The sequence below is a fragment of the Rhinopithecus roxellana genome, chromosome 7 (assembly GCF_007565055.1).
Source record: "Rhinopithecus roxellana isolate Shanxi Qingling chromosome 7, ASM756505v1, whole genome shotgun sequence".
NCBI classification, from domain to species: domain Eukaryota; kingdom Metazoa; phylum Chordata; class Mammalia; order Primates; family Cercopithecidae; genus Rhinopithecus; species Rhinopithecus roxellana.
In genome coordinates, this window is record NC_044555.1 from 76,680,903 (window position 1) to 76,694,172 (window position 13,270).

General features: G+C 38.2%; 1 protein-coding gene across 1 annotated transcript in view; it reads right to left on the reverse strand.

Annotated features, from left to right (window-relative positions):
* ARHGAP6 (Rho GTPase activating protein 6) overlaps window positions 1–13,270 on the reverse strand; it is a 304,050-nt gene that overhangs the window by 61,272 nt on the left and 229,508 nt on the right. The window contains exon 3 of the mRNA XM_030933948.1: window positions 1,322–1,393. Coding sequence (XP_030789808.1) covers window positions 1,322–1,393 — 72 coding nt within the window. The remainder of the gene's footprint in view (window positions 1–1,321; window positions 1,394–13,270) is intronic.

Genomic DNA, 13,270 nt, shown 5'->3' on the forward strand with positions numbered 1-13,270 from the left:
AAACATGTTGATATGGACACAAAGAAGGGAAGAAGACACACTGAAGCTTACTTGAGGGTAGAGGGTGGGAGGAAAGTGAGAATTGAAAAACCACCTGTTGGGTACAATGGTGATTAGCTGGGTGATGAAATAATCTGTACAACAAACCTTTGCAACACAAAATTTACCTGTTTAACAAACATGCACATGTACCCCTGAACCTAAAACAAGAGTTTAAAAAAAATACTAGACCGGGTGGGGTGGCTCAAGCCTATAATCCCAGCACTTTGGGAGGCCGAGGTGGGCAGATCACGAGGTCAGGAGCTCGAGACCATTCTGGCTAACACGGTGAAACCCTGTCTTTAGTAAAAATACAAAAACAAACAAACAAACAACCCCCCCCCCAAAAAAAAAAAAACTAGCCAGGTGTGGTGGCAGGCGCCTGTAGTCCCAGCTACTTAGGAGGCTAAGGCAGGAGAATGGTGTGAACCCAGGAGGTGGAGGTTGCAGTGAGCCGAGATCGCGCCACTGTACTCCAGCCTGGGTGACAAAGCAAGACTCCACCTCAAGAAAAAAAAAAAAAAAAGAAAGAAAACGAAAAGAGACTAATAGCCACTGACAATTCCCTAATGTTCCTGGATTTTTAAAAAGGAAAATACTTAACTCAAGTGAATATCTAATCTGGGAATTTTTAATTTAGGGGGTGGCAGGGTGGGCATTGGGTGAGTTTCAGGCCTTTGATAGAGCATCATCGTTGTCAATGATTCTTAAAGGGCTCTGTGACCCCCAAAATATTAAGGGCATTTGCTTTAAGTTGTCTTGGCTGAGGCAATGTAACAAAGTAAAACATAAGCATTCAGGTTGGTTACAAATAAATATTTTCAACTGGGTAAAAAAAAAATGCTGAGAATGGCCTATCTTTAGTAACCCATGAGGATGAGACTGTTTCTTTCCAGTAGTCATGGTAGGTGAATTCAAACTCTCATTCAACTAACCCTGCCTGTCTGGATTTGCCAGACAGCTGGTTAGCGTTAGAGATGCTGTCCATGGCTTCTCAACCCAGATCCTTTTTATGTATAGCTGATTGGTCAAAATAATAATTGGAACCATAAACTTGGCTAAGGTCGCACTCTCCTCAAACCAGCTGAATTCATCGGTTCAGTACAGGGTTGCTCAAACACAGAAGAGTAGACCAAAACAGCCCTTAATGACATTCCATTGTAGAAATCCAGTTTTCATAACAGAGTTGAACCATGTATATCTACGCAATTCAATAACCCCACCAAATTTAACCATTATGCTCCATGGAAGATGCATTTACATTAGTTACTTTATCTTTTACCTTTGTCTTTGTTTTTCTCCTTTCCTAGTGAATCCAGTTTCTTTCTTAAAGATTTCTTTCTCTTTTGTCCATCTGTAAATATTAAAAGGAGGAGAAGTTATAAAGATAAACATAGAAGTGATACTTTACAGTATCAATAATTACATTTGAGCAAAAGTATGGCTTTTCTCTTACTTCACTTATAATTTGACATTTTAAACGAGTAACAGCTCTGAGAATATATGAAAATCCTGACTTGGATGGCACATATCACCAGAATTTTGGTGTATATTCTTGAATTTCCTTTCAGTCATGGAATGTATAGGAAACTTACCTCCTTTGGAAGTAATTTAGCTTTGACATTTAGATAGGTGTAATTTTACTATCATCTAAGTCTCTTCCTCTTCTCTGTGGTTACATAACTTAATGTTCATCTTGAACCAAATCTCCATGAGAAGAGAATTAACAGCATATATAGCTTTGACATTCATGAGCTAGAAGAGTACAACTGGATAAGAAAATGGATTTGGAAGTCCATAGAACTTAGGTCTAACTATTGCTCTACAATTTACTATGTGATTTTGGACAAGTCTTTGTGTCCTCATTTATAAAATGAGAATTTCACAAGGTTGTTGTGAGAATGAAATGAAACAACACATATAAAGCTCTTCACAGGGAGCCTGACACAGGTCAGGCTACTTTCTTTGTGGGGAGTTCCATGGTATAGCTATACTGTAATTGAGTTAACCATTCCTCCATTGATGAACATTTTGGTTGTTTCTCATTGTTCACTATAATAAGTAAGAAATACATTCTTTTGCAGTCTAGTATTTGCAACAAATGTACTTAATGTGTCTGTTTAACTCACCAAATAATAAAGATACCACTCATATCACTGGGCAGCTGCAATCAAATTCCTGGGCTGTCATCATAAAATATTGGCATTCATCATTGCCAGAATGCATTTTGAGGTTATGCAGCTGTCAATTTAGCATGTGGGAGGTGCAAATTCAGAATCCACACTGTCATCAAATAGGGGACATGTAGACCATGCCGCAAGGAAACGTATGGTGAAAAAAAAAATGATTAAGAATTGTTTGCACAGGACACACTAAAAATGTAAAGAAAGAGATTCAGTCCAATACATTTAAAAGCAAGACTATAATATCTGGATAAAACAGAGTAAGCATTATGAAACAGAAATGAGCATTCCTGGTATCCTCACAGAGTTGCAGATGTCCCCAACTCCTCATTTTTTGGAGGCAAAAGAACATCACAATATAATCAACAGGCACATTCAATCCTTCCTTCTTTTCAAAGATTTCAAAAATGACTCTCCTGCCACCAAAAGAAAATAGTTCATAAGAATCTTCATTCTTGTAGTCACGCGATTTGTATAGGGGAAATTATCTAAATCAGTTGTAATGTAATTGATGGCAACAGCCATCAATCTCTTCCATTATGTATATGTTCATAGATATGAACAACATCTAAAAGATGATCTACTAGGGCCTGCCATGACTTATTACACAGATCATAAACATACTAACTGTACAAGATCTAATCTGTTCTCCAATTAGGCCTTACAAGTCTTTTACTCTGTAACACTTTGTTCATAGCTAGTCCATATCTCAAATGTATTTGACAGTAACAAAAATTCTTTCATTTAAATAGTTGACCTAGAAGAATAATTAAACCATCTATTAAAGCTTAAGAGATTTAATTTTTCATAACCAATGGGAAGATCCTAAAATTCAAACAAGCTGTCAAAGAGTCAGAATACATACCAGATAGAGGACATTATTTTTAAAAGATAGAATGATTCTTAAAAACTTTTAAAAAACTTATGAGATGTATTCTATGTAGATGTGTATAAATATAAATGTTCTGTCTAAATAATAACCATAAGTCCAACTCCAACATATCTAATAGCCAAGTTAAGCCAAGTTAAGATGTAGACTATTGCTAGTACCTGAGAAACCACCTGTATTCTTCCCTCTTCCTAACCCCAGATAATTACTAGTGTGACTTTTGCAATGATGACTTATCAGATTTTATTTATAGTTTTACCATCTATTCATGCATTTATAAAGAATATGATTTTGTTTTTCCTGTTTTGGGATGCAAACAGATGGAATCATATTATGGATACTGTTTCTTGCCTTGTTTATTTTGTTCACCAACACTTCATGAGATTCATCCTGTTGAGGCAGGTAGCTGTAGATCATTCCTCTTGATTGCTATATAGTAGGGGTTTTTGGTATGAATATACCACAGTTCATTTCCTCATTGAACTGTTGATAGTATTTGAGTTGTTTCTAACTTGGGGTTATTAGGAACAATGTTTTTGAAAAATTTTGCTCATGTCTTCTTACAAGCATGTACGTATACAAGTCTCCCTGAGACAGTGGTTCTTAAAGTGTAGTTCTGGGACCAGCAGCATCAGTATCACCTGGGAACCTGCTAGAGGTACAAACTGTCTATGGTCCCACTCCAGATATGCTAAATCTGGAACTCTGGGGTGTCACTCAGCAATGTGTGTTTGAATACACCCTCTAAGGGATTATGGTGCACATTGAAGTCTGGTTCACATTAAAGTCTGGAACCACCACTCCAGGGTATATGTAAAAGTTGCATTGCTGGATCTGTGTATATGCAATTTCAGACTTTATTTGGTAAAATCAAGCTTTTCAAAATAGTTTTGCTCATTTATATTCCCACAAATATGAGAGTTTACATAATCCCACAAGGATAATATATACCTTAAACTCCAAAACTCCAGACAACACCTTGAAGTCCCCTTATAGGCAAAGTATGATCTTTGAGAATGCTGGCCTATTAAAAAATACTTAATTACTTACAACAAAAATTTTTCACTTAATTAGATAGAGGTGAATGTTATGAATAGGTAACTATACAAAATGATGGATGACGTGCAATAATGTGAAATGAAGCATTGCGTTAGCACACCATTTTCTCTTTTAAAATCCTCAGCAAAATGACCAGAGATGCACGGTGAAACTGCTTATTCCTCTTCTCCTTTGTGATTAATCTGTGGTTTGTCTTGGAGTCCCCCATTTTTGAAGAATAAAATGTCTCATCTTTTGTTCTCATAAAGCACAGAAAACTTGCTCAAGAGGCTTATGTGCTTGCAACCATACAGAACAGTTTATGTTCCACCAGCTCCTTGGATGGCAATTAGTGTGATTAAATGCCATTCTGTCTTTTAAAGAAATGCAAGCTCCACAACTACCAATACTGCACATAAGTGTTTTCATGGTGCATATGGTGATGAGTGCGTGCTTGCTAACTGCTCCCAGTGTGTGCACTGTCTTACAGACAACAGTGACCTGCAGGAAGAACTTGAGTAGCATGTCCTGATAAAATACATCTTGGAACAAGCACATAGGGATTGGCCACCCTTTGCCCTCTTTTCACTAGGAACTGTGGAAGTCCTCATTAATGTGTCCAGAGGAAATCATGTCCTACCTGAGAGACCTCACAGACACCTGTGACACAATAGCAGACGGCAAGGCAGCAAGCTTTCCCCGTCCTAGTGACCCTAAAGCAAAGGACCCAACTGTGTGGGAGGTGGTTAATCTGGGCATCCTCTTGGGAAATACCAATACCAAACAGTGTCTTCAGGAGGGTTGAAAACAAGAAAACATGAGATTGCTCCCTGAGACATGCTTTTTATGGATTCATTTGCTGTTAGGGATGGTGTTCCATTTTAAGGCTTCTTTCTCTAGTTAGACTAGCTCTCTGAGGGTGAAACCAGGCTTCCTAGGCGTTTGTCTCCTTCCAAGTGAATAGCCCAGCGCAGGGCATGCCCTGAGGACATGTCAGCACTGTCCAAAGCCAGGAAGTCAGATGGAGCTTTTGGGTTGGGTCTAAACAATGAAGTACATATCTCCTAATTTTAAAGTGATCATATTCAGAGAATGAGGCTTATAAACTGGTATTTTCCATATTACAATTAATTCTAGAGATAATAATAAAAATATTTGTCCAAGGAAAGATTTGTTTAGGTGACAGAAGGAAGAGTAAGGGTTACCTTTGGGGAATAAATATTACCTGAAAGAGGGTATGAGGGAATCTTCCGGGGTGCTGAGCATGTTCTATATCTTAATCTGGTTGGTAGTAACATGTCACTCACATATTAAAAACCTATCGAGCTGTGCACACTCATATTTATGTACATTACTATATATGTTATTCCTCAATAAAAACAATAACAAAAGACCTCATCATTTTTGCAGAAGTGCACTAATATGAGAGTTAGTTACATTCATGGAATGGGCCTGAAAACTCACAACGAAGTCCTTTGGAAGACAGTTCTTAAGTGTTTAACTTCTCTAAATATCTGAATGCCAATGATCTCATCTGACCACCACAACTTCCCTGTGATACAGCACACAGTAGTAATAAATAGTCAGTGTTTATTGAGTAAGTACTATAAGCTAAGTGCTTAGTATCCATAATCTTATTACATCCTCACAGCAATTCTATGAAGCCAATATTATTCTTTCCATTTTACAGATAAGGAGGCAGATTAGGACAGAGTAAGTAACTTGTACATGGGCAGGAGGTGTGAGATGATAAATTCAGAACTTGCTCACAGGACTATCCAGTATCAAAGCAGGTCCTCTGTATTACTCCGTTCAAAATGCAGCAGAATGCATTTTGAGGTTATGCAGCTGTCAATTTAGCAAGGATTTTACAGGGTTGAATTGTTTGAAAGAAATAATTTCCAGAGCACCATTTTCCTAACAAACTCAAACTGCTCTTTTCAGAGGAACTCTTACTGTGATTCAGTCACGCCTCAATAATCAATGCCAGCACAGAGGAAATTCAGCTCATCACATTCTCCAGCCACTTCCAATTCACCAGTCTGGGATTGCTTGAAGCTTAGATGGAGGCTGTTGTCCTCTATAATAACATTAATAGCACCTCTTCACTCTCAAGAAGAACCTGTTACATTTTAAGCTTCGGAGATTTTAGCAAGAACTCCCTAAGATCATACCCAGTTTTGTAAATGTTTACAGATGTTTTTCTGGAGAGACATCTAAAACTTTCACGAGGCTCTCAAGAGAGTCTACTGGCCCAACAAGATTGAATAACACTATTTTAAAGAAACGGTGGACCCTTCTCCACACCAAGGCCAACTCCTTCATTCTCTCATTTAGACCCTCACTCCTACATACTCAAACTTTGGTGTTTCAACTCAAGTCCTTCAGCCTACATCTACGCTCAAGTCTGAATCTTCATCTGTAAAATATCTTCCCTTTAGCAACCACCCTACCTTCCTTCTGTTCTTCCTGGCTCTACTTCTTCAAACTCTAAGTACTTTTCATCAAATTATTGTCTGTTTTTTGCTCCTTGCACTACAGCAAGTCCCTGATGATGTCTAATGCAGTGTACACATTCTAACTCTGATATAAACTCTGTGTGTGTGTGCATGACTTGGTATCATTTGGATAGCAATTTATGGCAGAAACATCCTCTGGTCTGACTCTGAGTCTTTTTACAATTGATAACTGAAAATTTACTTGAAGTTCTTCCTTCCTTTGGACTTGATGACATCATTCTTCACTTTTTCTTTTCCTGTCTCAGGGTCTTCTTTCTCAACCTGTTCTGTGACTTCTTCTCTCCACACAGCAATTCACTTTATAAATAATATTGAAAGAATGAATGAATGGGGATCGGTTTTGATGAGACACTGTTCCAAGCTTGGCTCTGCCTCTGAATGGCTGCCTGACTTTGAGCGCCTTCCTGGGCCTGTCTGCATTCAGTCTCCTTGCAACATCATGGGGAGACTGAGATGATAACATACTGACTGTCCAGCACAGAATAGATGCTCAATAAATTATTTGATCTTTCTCCCTGCAGGCAAATATTGTTTCTCTTAATGACACCCAGTGTTTTGATGACCATCGTGATGTTGCAAACTCTTAAACACATCTCTGTTTGAGGTCTCTTTACAACTGGAGACTTATTTTTCCCTTTGCTTACCAGGCATCTACATCTGAACCTCCCATGGGCACCTCAAAGGTCACAACTGTGGGTAGCCCTATACCTGCCCTCTGAGACTTCCTTTTACAGTCTCTCCAGCTACCCACTCTTCCGAACCAGCCATGTCGAAGTCATTCTGTAAACCTTCCATTTGGTGGCTAAACCCTTCTCACATGTAATTGGTAAAGAACTCCTTTTGATTTGACCTTCCTCTTTGCTCTGACATCTCCATCTCCATGGACGCTGCTACAGTCCAGACCTCCACTGTTTCCATGTGAGAGTGAACACTGATCTATATGGTCTCCCAGCCTCTAGTCTCATCCTATTTCATCTGATAGTCCCCATTGCTGCAGAAAGTAGCAGTTGCCAACGTCATGGGGAGATTGGTATAATACATTGACTGTCCAGCACAGAGTAGATGCTCAAGAAGTTAGTTGATCTTTCTCCCTGCAGGCGAATATTGTTTCTCTTATTGACACCCAGCATTTTGATGACCATCATGATGTGGCAAACCTCCTAGAAGGTGTTGCATCACTTTCCTAGAAAGTACCTCTTTACTTCTCTCCCATATGTAAAATCTTTCAGTTACTCTCCATTATCTAGAGCAAGGTTATTCACTCTAGCACTGTCAACATTTGGGGCAGAGTCTTTGCCGTGGGGACTGTCCTATACAGTGTAGGATGCTTAGTGGATCCCTGGTCTCCATCCACCAGATGCCAGTAGCCTGCCCCCCTCCCCAGTTGTAACAGAAAAATTTAGACCTTGCCAAGTATCCCCAGGAGGGAGCACAAAGTTGCCCCCGATTGAGAACCACTGACCTGCAAAAATAAAACCTATATTCTCTCTTGGCTTATAATATACCTCAAGATACCCAAAAATATCTTCAACTTTATCTCCTGAAACTATAACACACACAGACCCTGAAATCTCTTATAGTTCTACAAAAAGTTTATTCTTTCCAAGTATACCCCACCTTTTATGACTCCCAGACTAAAATGCCCCATTTTTCTATTTTTTGTCCCAATTTTCTACTGGAGTACCTTTTTGTTCTTATCCTTCCAAACTAATCTCAGATAACTTCTCCTGTTATAAAGTCTTCCCTATCTATACTATAAATAATTTGTCCTTCTTCCTTATGGATCCTACATCACTTGCCATCTATTATAGGACTTGTCACTATAATTTCTTCCTTTCACAAATGTATTTTACCCTGACCACTACTACCACCTACTTACAACTTTTTGAGTTTAGAAAAGAGATTCTATATACTTAGCATGTAGTACAATGCCCAACACATACTAGGAGTCTTGACAGCTATTAGATAGATGAATAAGGGAATGACTGAATGAGTGAATGAATGACGTCACATCCTTCTCTCCCTGGCATGGAAATATGTTGCATGTTCTGCATGCAGAGTGAGTTGCTGGCCTCATGTCAAGGGGGAATCCCCCTTTAAGAAGCAGATCTGAGCTGCTGTTCTCCATGTTACCTGAAATCCCACCTGTTCCTGAAACTTGCTCTATTGAGACTTGAGTTTCAACTTGATGCTAGAGAAAGTTGTTTAAATTTATTTTATTTTTTATTCATTAATGATCGCATCTGTAATGTCCCAGTCATAAAAATAATCTTATATTCAGTAAATCCCACTCAGAAATATTCTGCATGAGGCTCTGCTTAGCATATTGATGTGGAATTTATACCCAAGTCTATTTTGGAAAACATCAAATTAAATTTGTTACTATAAAGGAAATAAGAGTGTCCTTGACCTCCCAAGACGTAGATGATCAGCAGTTTTTAAATTACATTCCTTAAAAGCAAACTTTGATTTTTAAAGCACTGGGCATGAAGCTGTAATCAAAGGCACTGATGATATTTAGATGATTTAGAAGAGCACAAGCTGATCTGCCAACATTCAGCTTGCAGGATACATTTATCTTCCATAAGTAGTATGAAACACCTTTGTTTTTATATAGATTATATTACTTTAGAAAATTATAGGTTTTGCCTTGTTATATTACTTACAGTCAAAATAAATGATTATGGATATTTATAATTACAAGCAGCAGCTCATTAAAAGGGGCTGGTTTTATTGAGGCTTTGCTTTATTTCTATTGGAATAATTTTATGCACACAGCAGCATTACAAATAGAATGTACCAGAGGATGATTTTAGGAACTTAGTTCAAAAGCCCTCTCAGGATTTTGCATACATTTTAAATAATATTCAGCTAAACACGTAATCACACGTTGCTCATATATTTCCAAATCCCCATATGGTTAGAAATGCCTGCCAGATTTCTCTGTTTTGATAAACAGAATGACATTTAATTAAACAGCCCTGAAAAATACCTTCTTTCTTGACTTTATACTCAGGCGAGTTAATAAAGTCCCCATTTCAGATGATGAAATGACACATTTCCTGCCCCTATTCTGATTTTCTGCCTCAAACGTCTTCCTGGAGAGACTCCATGTATGCCAGCCTTCTCAAGGATTTAAGAGTATTAAACCAAGGGTAGATGGTAGCTAGTGGTCTTTGATCTTACTACACTCGTTGTTATTCATTTTATTCTTCTTTTCTGTTTTTTTTTTTTTTTTTTTTTTTTTTTTTTTTTTTTTTTAGATATGGGGGGGCGGTCTCACTATGTTAGCCAGGTTGGTCTTGAACTCCTGGCCTCAAGCAATCCTCCCACCTCAGCCTCCAAAGTGTTAGGATTAGAGGTGTGAGTCACCACACCTGGCCTGGTTGTTGTTGATTTTTAAAAAGTGATTTCTTACTTCTTGTCCATGAAACTTGGTGTGTTCTAAATAGGTTGTTTGTTTCACTATATGACATTCTATATATTTACCATTAATTCCAATTAATAGGAATTCCAATAGAATGGCTGAAACAAATCGAGTAGAATAATTACTAACTTCTTTAGACATTATTATGTTAGGTTGTAATATTTTCTACACTGGCTCTATCTATGGGTCATTGCATCTAGCTATTTAGATGGCAAGGAAATGTAATTGAACTAAAAATCCTAGTCATTGAGAAACGGGCTGTTTTTGTTTTGCTTGGCTTTTTACCTGTTGGCTGGTTCCTCATCTTTGAGGTTTGCTCTGACAGCTCTGAAGCTTGGGCAATATACAACAATATAGGCAAAGTAAAGAAACAATTAGGTTGTATGATATTAATACGTTCCCATCCTGAAAACCACAGTTTTAAAATATTCCTATTGTTTCCCCTGTCCTCTGCTCATTTGACAGTTACCACGAGCAGCTTTGGGTAGAGGGGGAGAGAAGTGCATATGTTGTCACCTGCCACTCTGCTGCTTCCATAGCCCATGTTAGGAATTAGCATGGTATAGATTAAGTACAACTACACAATAGTCATCAATTCCCAATGTTATCAATACATTAGAAAAGGGCTTTGATTTCCAATTAAGTACTGAATAATTGAAAGAAAAATGTGTTGTTGCAGGTTGTTGAGAAACACCTCTACCTCCATTTACCCTTTCATTAAGAAACAGGGATAAAAAATATTGTGATATCAGGATATCTAGAATTTGGAAGATGTGGAATCATTCGTTGAGTCCAAGGGCAATCCAGAAAATAAGCTGTGATTCAGACTCCAGTGTGCTCCGTGGATGCCATGGGTCATCCAGGAGTCTTGTTACCTAGATGGGGAGGAAGAACCACCTGGGAGGAATTTATTCTAAGGAAAAAAGTCATCCTGGCATAGTGACTTTGACCCAGATCAAAAGCCTGGCTTGTTGAAGAGGAGCCGAATTCTAGGAATGGTATGTTTACAATGAGTGCTGTGTTTCCCAGATTTTCCCATCCATCCATAAGGATCTGCACATTTTAGGAAGAGAGAGAGAGAGAATTCAGAAAAAGAACTGAAAGAGAGTGCAGTAGTAGGTTAGCTCAGCAGATCTGTGTTGTCCAAACCTCGTACTTTCCAAAGAAACGTCCGCTCTTTGACAACCTTCCAAGAGATAACCTCTAAGCCCTAGGAATATCCCGCCTGATAATAATGTATTTGTTTACCTGGAGCTTTGAGTTATGCTAGGTAGTTAATGCTAACAATGTGACGTATAGTAGGAGCTTTGGGCCACCTGTATCAGTCTTGACCTCTGGAGGGGCTGGCAACTAAGTTCAGTCATGCAGACAGTCTGCCATGTCTACATGCCCCAAAACCACACTGGATGCCAGGGTTGGGGAAGCTCCCTGGGCAGCAATGCTCTGTGCATGTTTCCTCACCTCACTGCTGGGAGAATTAAATATCATTTGGTTCGATTTTCCAGCTGCTGAAAAACTAATTCTGTTGGGGAGAAATTAATAATGTAGCTTAAAAGGAAGAATGTTGATTGTGTAGATTTCATAGAATTTTTTTTTTTTAAATGTTAAGGGAAGAAGGGGAGACCAACTATGTAGAAAAGGGAGCCTTTATTATGAACACACAGCTCTTTAAAAGAAGTAATACCCATGTAGAATAAAAGTAAAGAAAAAAGAAATAATTCAGATAATCACATAAGATTATATTTAATCTTACATGTTATACTTACATATTTTATTTGAGACAGAGTCTCACTCTGTTGCCCAGGCTGAAGTGCAGTGGCATGATCTTGGCTCACTGCAACCTCTGCCTCTTGGGTTCAAGTGATTCTTGTGCCTCAGCCACCCGAGTAGCTGGGATCACAGGTGTGTACCCCCATTCCTGGCTAATTTTTTCTGCGTTTTTGAAAGAGATGGGGTTTCATCATGCTGGCCAGGCTGGTTTCAAACTCCTGGCCTCAAATGATCTGCCTGTCTCAGCCTCCCAAAGGGCTGGGATTACAGGTGTGAGCCACTGTGCCCGGCCACTTACACGAAACATCTGATCACATTGCTGAATTCAAAATATATGAATATGTTATACAGAAAAATGTTTTGAAAGTCCAATGAAAATTAATAACCAAATAGAATGTTTTACTTAGTCATTTTTGACTTATCTTTATAATAATTTTGTTTTATAATGTGAAAAATAGATCTATTGCTCATCTTGTCAAAAATATTTATGTACAGAACTGTATTTTAAAACAAGCAAGTACAAAAGAAAAATACAGTGTATGAATATTTTATTACCTCTCAAAATAGCCTTACTTGAAAAGACCATCACTCCATGGCCAATGGATCTACTTGATCCTGAAATAACTGTGGGTGGGGTGTATCTGTTACTATCAGCAGGCCAACCTTACAGCAACAAGAAGAAAGGCCTTTGACAACCTGAGGGTCACCACTGGGATTTCTATGGCCAATTTAAGTGGAAGGAATGAACAGGAAACCAGTTGACTTTTTTTGAAGAAAAAATGACAAGAATCTCTCACTTAGTACCTTTTAGTCATCATTTCTTGGAAACAACTATGCATCATACAGTTGCATGCAGGGAAATAAATTGAATATGTACTTTGTAAGAGAGCTTGGCAATTAGTAAGTGGCAATGACCATCCCTCAAAATTATAAAGGAAGGGCAGTCCAATAGTATAGTTTTGTATTTGGGGCAGTATTTTGATAGAGGCATTTGAGCAACATACATTAAGCAGAGGCAGGCAAATGAATGGGTGGCTCTATTCTCTGTAAATCCATCACCACTTTCGTGATACTCCTAACACTCTTCACTGCCTGCCAGTTTACTGGAGTCCTTGCATCACTATAGTACATCCGTCAGTACAAACTGTTATTCCTGCTGAGTAAAGGTAGTACAGAATAACAGTACAGCCTTTTATTACTGATGAAAGTTGTCAATATTGAGGTCCAAAGAGGAATCTGACTTTTTTCTAAGTTAAAAATAGTAAGCATGGTACATAAATTAATGCAATTGTTTTGCATGTGAACTTCTGCTGTAATAGTCCCTCAAAAAGCAAGAACATGAAAAGAATGATAATTCAGCCTTGTTGTAGCTGAAAGGATTTGAATGGTATTTCTTGACATTTTG